We start from the raw sequence: 8,938 nt of genomic DNA, 5'->3' as shown, positions 1-8,938 counted from the left end.
AGTGACATGCGCGACAAGCAAACCCAGGCGCACTACGATTAGACTAATCGAGCTAGTTTTTACGCTTTGGCTTGGCTTTCTTTTCAAGTCTCGCGATTCCATATTTTGATATCGATGCCATACCTCACAACCATCTTCGGGGTTTGAGCAAATTGTCCAAGTTGTACCGCGGGGGCCAATCGATTTAAAGAGGAAGAACCTGTAGAATCTAAAACATCTGCGGAAACCCTATTCCACGATTCTACCATCCCAGCAAAAGTAATCCAGTCGAACCTCAGCGAATTCCACACGAAGTAGAAATCCTCCACCACATTGTGCGATCCCATTAGCCTAGAAATCACTAAATTCCACAGATCTATTGACCAAGAGAAGTTTCAAGAATGTGACATACCTACGTGAGATCAAACGATACATAAAAGACACAGAATCACCAAGAACATAAAACAAACCGATGATCGATATATCATCAAAAATCACGGGCAAGAAACACATAACTAGTTCCTCTCCAAGAAGATTGAGCAGGGGAAGACACGTTACCAGAAGAACAACCCCGAAAAAGGCAAAAGAAAAAAGAAATCAAAATAAGAGGAAGAAACGAAAGATCGAAGCCGAAAGTTTTAACCGAGAGAATGATGGATCGGTTGGGCGTACCTTCTCGTCGTTTGGACGATGACGACGATGCTGATGCCCCATTGCCTGCGACCCAGAAGAGGCGAAAGGAACGGGAAGGGTGGGGAACGGGAAGTCCTCGCTCAGGTTGGTTAACGACCCTTTGCCTCTGTTTATTCGTTGTGTCCTCAAATAGACAGATAATAATTGGGCGGGTTCGTTCTACCCTTTCGGGCACGTCTCGCCAACACGACCATTCTGCTATGGGACCCGCATCTTGCTTCAATCACGAAGCGGGTTGACACGGCGGTAAACACGTCGAGAAGTCGCATTTGGAATACAATGTTTACTTTAAACGGGAAACAGACAACCCAGAGTCGCCCGACGCGAACGAACAGGTGGAAAACGTGGCGCCCCCTCATTGGTCAGAGTTTGACGGGAACGACTTCGCCACGTGGCCACATCACCATTGGGCAGTTGCTTTTGGGCTCCCACTGTCTCCATATTTGAGCCCCTCTGGTCCTCGGGTTGGCTTGTAATCCTCGGTCCAATAAAATAAAATGGTTATGAATCAAAACAATATATCACATTTATGATCAGATCAAGTTCAAAAAAATTACTCTAAAATTAACTGAGCTAATAGATCCCAATAAGTGCATTTTGCAACGGCACATGGAATTAAAGATCAAGTAGCTACGTGGTAAAAGAATTGCCTATACGAAGATCGCATCAGCCTCCAACTTTGCGAACTTGAAGGTGATGCGTAGATTGCCGTCTCCAGATCGAGTGTATTCCACTCTGAACTAGAGTGACATATTCCCCGTCCTTCAGATGCCCATGACCCTATTCCATCCAAGTAAACAAACAAACACTTAGATGAAGAATACAGTGAAGAAGCAAGATGGCAGTTGCATCTGCAATACCAGCAGGAACTTGATCGCCCTAGAGAAGGTCTCCTCTGCATCACTGGAGAACTGCATGTATATGGGCAGCACCCCATGGTAAAGAGACAGCCTCTGCTTCACTCTTTCCCTGCCAAACATGATTTAGTTTTAATATAAGGTACAAAGGCCATGGAAGGTTTATAGATGTAAATACAAGAGATGCAATCTTTACAGAGATTGCTAATCGCAACTGATAATACTTAACTCATTCGTGAATGCAAATATAGTTGATGAAGGCCGATAGTGACTCAGAAGTATCGCCATGGAACCAGTTTGTGTGAAGACGATAATAGGTGTGCCAACAGTATTGGCCATTGCTGTTGCATGTGAAGCAAACAGCGCACTCATCCGGCTTTGAGAGAAGTCCTCGCCACTTACAGCCTGCAGAAACAAAGGAAAAATAAAATACAAGCAGTGCCAAGAAGATTTGGTCTCGAGTTTCAAAATTCTGGGTTTCAGTTGTGAGGATGGCAGGAATTGATACCTGGACGAACATCAAAAGCTAAGGAAAAAAACTCAAAATTTCCCTTGAAAACATTGTTACCTGGACTACCATTGCAGGAATTGAGTGCTTAACGGTGCTTGATATTGTTGATTCAGTCTTTGATGCTACATTGTGCATTACTTTAACAGCTTTCAATGGATACCTAGGACCAAAAAATAAAGTAAAATAAAAATGCGTATGGAAGGACTAAACAATCAAGTAATTAATTAATAGTTAATCAGCTTTGTGAAATTAAAAAAACAATATAATTTCATGTTCCCTAGGAAAAGCTTCTTAGCACTTTACAGTATATCTGGTAAATTCTCTACAGTGTGGCAAACAGAAGATCTATGTTATTGAGACAGTACAACCTTATTTCTAGACAAAATTAAGTATGGCAAACAGAAGTCTTATGTTACAGACAGCAGAACTAGAGTAACTTTGCTTGTATTATAATCGAGACAGTACGACCTTATTTCTAAATAAAATTGAAGTAAAAAAATTTGTAGAGAAATAAGACGAGCTTATAAATTAACTTTGCATGTAGTCTAATTGCCAAAAACAGACAAGTTGCAATTGTAATAACTCACTTTCCATGAGCAGTTTCACCCGATAGCATGATGGCATCTGCACCTTCTCGAACTGCAATAGCTATGTCAGAAACTTCTGCTCTGGTTGGAGTTGGATGATTTATCATGCTCTCTAGCATATTTGTGGCTACAATCACTGGTTTCTGCATACTTCTACACCTTCTAATTATCTCTTCCTGCAAACTTAAATTAAGCTTGTCATTTTTTATCACAGCCAATTTATAATGATGCATGATGGATCTGTGATAATTATACCAATTTTTATAACAGTCAAAAATCAACATGTCAAGTTTTGTTAATTCATGGAAAGGTTATAACTGTGGTAATGGTAATGACGAATAATGGTAAACAAAGGACACAATCGAATACTAAACACTGCAGTGGAAAAAAGACATGTTGCAACAGATATATATATATATATATATATATAGAAAGAGAGAGAGACAGAGAGAGAGAGAGAGAGAGAGAGAGAGAATTTGTGAGTTTTGACAATGGATTTATTATTTGTAAGAAATTCAGCACAACCAAAAGTCGTTGAGCTAACTTTCCAAATTTTGCAAACAAATACGAACCATATTTCATCATAATGGTCCTGACTTTGATACTAGAAATGACGTATATCTTTCAAAATGTCAGAAAAGAAATAAAATTGATAAATAAAATAGCATTGATTCATGATCAAGAAACGGTTAACAGAATCTTCATCATCAGACTAATGTAAAATCATCTTTATAGGCATATGAACTATCTCACAAATCTCTACCTGAAAATAAAGCCAGAAACAGAAGGTATCCCAGAGACCATCTCTAAGTCAAAATAAGCAAAAACTACTAGTTCGTGTTTATTAAGGAAAGAAACTTTCAAATTTTACAACCCAAGGATCATTACTCCATTGGAAGAAATTGTGGAAAGCTCCCAAGGAAACCATTGTTTGGATACTAAGATTATTGCAGAAGAGATCAAAAGAACAGATTCATTGCAAATATTACCACCAAAAGAAAAAAAAAATCACTTTGCAACCAAACATTCACCTGCAGTAAAGGGACATCCTCGATAGGGAGTTCAGCACCAAGGTCTCCACGAGCCACCATTGCCTATAAATATTTCGATTTTCAAGGAATATAATTAAATTATGACATTGAGAAAGAATCAAATAACTCGATTGTGAAAGATCCAGATCACAAATAATAATATTATTAATATAATTGTGTTGCAAACGGTTTGATGGAAAAACTACTGAATTACAAGCAAGCATATGTGCCAAATAACTTTTGTTCAGATCAAGGAAAACATCGGTGGCAGCTTATAGCCAGAGTTGATACTGAACATGTGGTTGCCACTTGTGATGAAAAACCATAAAAAGGCAACCAGATGAAACTAGTTAGTCTTTAACTATTTTTTCGGAGTTCATTTAGTCCAGTACCCTGCCAGACTGCCAGAAAAACACTGTTCTAGTTCCTACACTATGATATTCACAAGGTTGAAATAACTAGTTACTTTATAAAGAATTTGACCATTGTGTGTAATGTTGTCATTCATTGACTGTTTATATTAAGATTATTTTCTTTTATAAGTTACACGGCTACATGCCAACAAGATGTGAAAGCACATCATAAAGCATGTAACATAAGAGAAGGCACCATGATTTGCTCCAAACCAACATAATATAAATGTAACAACTTGATTTCTAGAACAACTACACCAAAATATATTATGCATTTATCAGCCTTGGATGATGGTTGATAACCATTGCAAGAACAAACAACACATTGACAAACAGTTGATTGAGCAGTGTGGAAGTCAAGTTATGCACTAATGTAATCCAACAATTCTTTTAATCAGCCTTGTAGGCAAGAAATAAAATAAAACGGCTTACCCCATCTGAAGCAGAAATAATTGACTGAAGATTTGGAACTGAATCCGCACTTTCTATTTTAGGGATAACATGTATATCTGCATTGCATCCTTAAAGACAAAAAAATAAATGAGACTATGTGATTGCTTTAGGATGAAATCAAGAAATAAAACTGGCACAAAGCATAGTGTCAGCATTTACTTTTAAGGTAGTCTTTTAGTTCGTGTATCACTTTGGCATCTTTAACAAATGAAACTGCATAAAAGTCGACTTGGTTGTCCACACCAAACTTGATATCTTCCCAATCCTTTTCTACAGAAAGACCAGACAATGTAAGGGAAAAATAAAGATAAGATGCTAATAATAGAATTTTTTAGCTGGAAAAATGCTTGTCAAAATGCTTCAACAAGGTAAGAAAAAAGAACCTGTAATTGATGGGAGAGTAGCACTCTTGCCCCTCACATTCAAATGACGCCTTGATTTTAGTTCTCCACCATCTATTACTTTGCATTTGACTGTATCAGCAGTTTTTGATCTTACAGTTAGTGACATCATCCCACCTAAAACAACATCACATAAGTTTGTAATGCTTGAATCGGTAACCTGCTTACTTCTTTTTGAGTATCATTGTCACATGAACATGTTATATAAAATGGTCCATAAAACTATTAGTACCACATAGAAACAAGACGAGAGTCAGACTACGCCACCTAGCCGATCAGCAAGAAGTAAATATCGCATTTATGAATCATATATTGTGCATTAGCTAAAGAGAACCTTCATTTTAATTTATTGTTGAAAAGTAAAGTGGAAGTGCTAGTCTGTTGTGGAAAACCAATGACTTCAGAAATCCAAGGGTCCATAAGTATTTTAACTCACCACATACCCAATTGGGGTTATACATTCAACATAGATTCTATAAGGTGGATAAAAGGGTCAAAATAATTCTTGGGAGATAGTTCAGTCCCTCCAGGTATGAGACAAAGTAATAGCACTCAAGTGCTTGGCAGATCATTCACAAAATTAATGTATACACTTTCCAATGGACATATCACATGTATAAACCAAGAGTCACTTGAAAATTATGTGAACTCACCATCAACCAAAAGAATGTCATCAACTTCCACATCATTTACAAAGTCATCATAATTTACACTGACAGTGTTTTCAGAACTGATTCCTCTTTTGATAGTAAAGTTAAACTCCTGTCCTTCCTTGAGCAAGATAGGATGCGTCACATCTCCACTTCTTACCTCAGGACCCTATATGAAGAGAATAGTAGATCATGTGTCAATTTACTCTTCTGAACATCATTTTTAAAGAGAGAGCAAAAGAAAAATTTTCATCAATTGAAATAATCATTGATTATTATGCATTGATGGAGAAGTCTATCACAAGTTTTCACTAGTCTAATAGGATATCTTTTTTTCATCATGCAGATGGGTTAGCCCATCAATATATCAAGAGTAGACATTTCATTTTCTCAACCATGTTAGCCCCTAACAACAAAAATTAAAAAAGTGATTTACTAGTCCAGTCGGTACCAACTTATACCAAAATACGATATGGGTCAGTACTGGTATCAGACTGATCCAACCAAGGAACAGCTCAAGATTTAAAATTTTGATTTCAACAAAAGCATACAAAACCAAATATATTTCATGTTTTGCATATTTGTAGTAGAGCTAAATCATATTGCAATTATTTTAAAAACACACATCTGGAAACCTATATGAAAGATGCAGGTGAAGTTTGCAAGTAGTGAATGTACACCTTCGTGTCCAGCATTATAGCAATAACATGGTCCTTGGACTGAGAATTATATTCCTTGACCAAATCAACGATCTTCTGATGTGATTCATGATCTCCATGAGACATATTAAGCCTTGCAACATCCATTCCTGCTTCTGCCAGTTTCCATATCATATCACGCGTGTTACATGAGGGTCCAATTGTGCATACTATCTTAGTTTTCCTTTGTGAATTTGATGCTACCATCGTCTCCCTCTCAGTGAATGTGCCTGACTGAAGCTCATAAGCATTCAACTTAAAGTTCAGATTCTGTTTATAAAAATATATTGGGTACATCAAAATTTGCAGAGTATATCAAACGCCAACAAAATTTTAATGATAGTAAAATTCAGCAGTTACAGAGACAAAACTGTGGCACTCAACAGCTTCTCAGAAAGCTTTCCAGCTTCATATTCTTATCACAATGGGCGATGAACAAATATTCTTGCAGAGAGACATTTTCACATGTGCAAAACAAGTTAGACGACGATGCATAATCTAATGCTGTGTCCATCACAGCATTCAGAACCAAGTCTTTCCTTGAAAGAAATTAAGAAAGGACACAACTGAATCCGATCCCCAACTATCACAGACATATTGAAAGAGAACATAAGAAAGAAAGAAGTTTCTAAAACTTTCTGGAATCTTCTAACATCAGAATACCATAACGAAAAATACCCTCTCCGAAGAGATCATGTTCAGGCATAAGACGAAGTACGTTCGGTCCGATCAAGAAGAAGAAGAAGAAGAAGAAGAAGAAGAAGAAGAAGGGGGAGTTAAACTGAGCGTGCAAGCATAATAAGATGAAGAACTCACCGGGTAGAGATGGCCATTGGAGGATCCAGACTCCGGGGCCTGCCCGCCCCTTTCCGCTATCCTCATGGATTTCACCGCAAGGCTCCGCCGCAGTGCTTGCCTCGAAACCCACCCCCGTCGATGAAAATCTCGGCCGACATGCCGCGACGTAGCGAGACCGGCAGGGTCCGGCGGGATCCGTACCGCAAGACTGCCGATATCCGCCACCATCGCCATTAGGGACTTTGAAGAGAAAAACCCACAACGTACAGAGGAAAGAAGCTAACGGAGTTCTTCCTGCGGAAGATTTTTATGGATTATAGGAGAGGGTTTGGTGGCGAGGAAACGGCTGATAGGCGATCGGGTGACGCCCGTATCTCCCGCGCGCGTTGTGACGAGGCGCGGGCGACCAGCGCGAGACGAATGAACGAGTCCAACCCAGAGAGAGAGAGAGAGCAGTGGCTCGTCGCAGTCTCTTTGTCACACGGGCAGGGACGGGCGGCTCCACCTCTGCTGTGCGTCCCGTGGTTCTCCGTCTGTATCAGGCTGCATCAGGGAAATAAATATCACGAAGTATATGACGATAACTAAGAGAGTAGAGATCCCCCGTCGTAGTCGATGAAGGTTCTCCAGATATTTTTGATATTATTTAGCTTCTTGTCTGATTGCTCAACAACATTATGATTGTATTACCCAAATCAAAATATTTTTCTTCAGATTGACCCTTGAGTGTGCACGTTAATTGGATTGACTCAAGTAGAAGATATTAATGAAAATAGTTTTGGTAAAAATAAGAATAGAATAAAATCGATAAGAAAAAAACAATAAATTTTTAATTACTTTTGGCAAGACGAGGAATATAATAAAATCAATGTATATCTATTAATATAAGAGATGTCGATAATGATTAAATCAGTCTAACTTGGTTTGAATTCATAAGCGTAAGAATTTTACGTTAACCTATATAAACGTTCTCCAAGTGATCCCTCCAAAGCTTTGATAAATCATGAAATAGAAAATAGAAATTTTAAGTAAAATAATAACTAACTTCCATTTCTATGGTCTAATAAGTTTTTATAGTTAATTTAATATAAAAAAAAATTTATAACATAGGTAAAATATTTCTTTATAATTTCATATTGGGTTGGGGCCTACTTTAACCTATCACATGTGAACCTTTAATTGGGGTGAATTTTTCCCCATTCATTTATCCTCGTGATAGTGCACTTTAGGAGTTCTCTTGGAGTGACTCGAAAGTGTAATCATGTGTTTACTCAGCATGTGGGTAGCTAGCATATTGGGTAACCATCATCGATACTTAGGTCGAATGGGATATATCGAATGACCTTCGTTGTTTTACAATGAGGAGTGTGTATCGAGCAACTTCTAATGCTTTTTCTAAGGATGATACTATAGAAAAATCTAGATGTGACGTTACAGTATTAGAACATAAAATAAAATTCTCATATTTTTTAAAAATGTATTTATCGTCGTGTGAAGATTAGTGCGTAAAAACTTACGAAACTAAAAACCATGTTTAAGATAGTTATGTTATATAGGGAGATCGTATATCCCTGAAATCATGTAGATTTATGAGAGAGAATTAAGAAGGTTAAGTGTCCCCTCTCTAATGGTGATCCACACAGTAGGGGCTACGAAGACGTTCCTTGAATCGCTGCCTAAATCTCTATACCTGCTGGTTGAGAAAAAGGAAAGAAGAGAATAAGAGTGGCAACAAAGAAGGCCCTGCTATGTAGGGAAATCTTGGGGGGCATCACATATGCAGTGGAAGAACATAAAAAAATAAAATCCTCAAAATTTTCAAAGATGTATTCGTTGTCATGCGAAAATTTATGCGCATAAACTCGCG

At 37.9% G+C, this 8,938-nt stretch overlaps 1 protein-coding gene across 5 annotated transcripts; it reads right to left on the bottom strand.

Moving 5' to 3' along the window:
* Positions 1–757: 757 nt before the first annotated feature.
* Positions 758–7,622, bottom strand: LOC135619260 (pyruvate kinase isozyme G, chloroplastic-like). 5 transcript variants are annotated; one of them, XM_065121107.1, is made up of 13 exons: positions 7,090–7,620; positions 6,256–6,543; positions 5,579–5,744; positions 4,908–5,042; positions 4,684–4,794; positions 4,504–4,592; positions 3,659–3,721; positions 2,628–2,803; positions 2,098–2,200; positions 1,759–1,934; positions 1,533–1,641; positions 1,307–1,452; positions 758–1,141 (listed from the first exon to the last, which is right to left on the bottom strand). In XM_065121107.1, the coding sequence occupies exons 1-12, from the start codon at positions 7,303–7,305 to the stop codon at positions 1,339–1,341; spliced, it is 1,746 nt and encodes a 581-aa protein (XP_064977179.1). In that variant the 5' UTR covers positions 7,306–7,620; the 3' UTR covers positions 758–1,141; positions 1,307–1,338. The 5 variants fall into 5 exon arrangements, with proteins under 5 accessions (XP_064977179.1, XP_064977182.1, XP_064977178.1 ...); XM_065121110.1 differs by having other exon boundaries at positions 758–1,452; positions 4,908–4,997; positions 7,090–7,622; XM_065121106.1 differs by having other exon boundaries at positions 758–1,452.
* Between the last annotated feature and the right edge of the window lie 1,316 nt (positions 7,623–8,938).

This window comes from Musa acuminata, chromosome BXJ2-8, assembly GCF_036884655.1.
Source record: "Musa acuminata AAA Group cultivar baxijiao chromosome BXJ2-8, Cavendish_Baxijiao_AAA, whole genome shotgun sequence".
In the NCBI taxonomy this organism is placed as follows: domain Eukaryota; kingdom Viridiplantae; phylum Streptophyta; class Magnoliopsida; order Zingiberales; family Musaceae; genus Musa; species Musa acuminata.
The sequence above is the reverse complement of the archived record's forward strand: the minus strand, read 5'-3'. Positions and strand labels throughout refer to the sequence as shown.

Bases quoted from the DNA above. Each gene is read 5' to 3' on its own strand.
- LOC135619260 (XM_065121106.1), bottom strand. From the start codon at position 7,305: ATGGCGATGGTGGCGGATATCGGCAGTCTTGCGGTACGGATCCCGCCG. The intron at 1,935-2,097 runs GTAACAATGTTT...TTGTTTCTGCAG, and splicing joins TTCCTGCAATGGTAGTCCAG to GCTGTAAGTGGCGAGGACTT. The intron at 1,453-1,532 runs GTATTGCAGATG...TGGATGGAATAG, and splicing joins GGGCGATCAAGTTCCTGCTG to GGTCATGGGCATCTGAAGGA.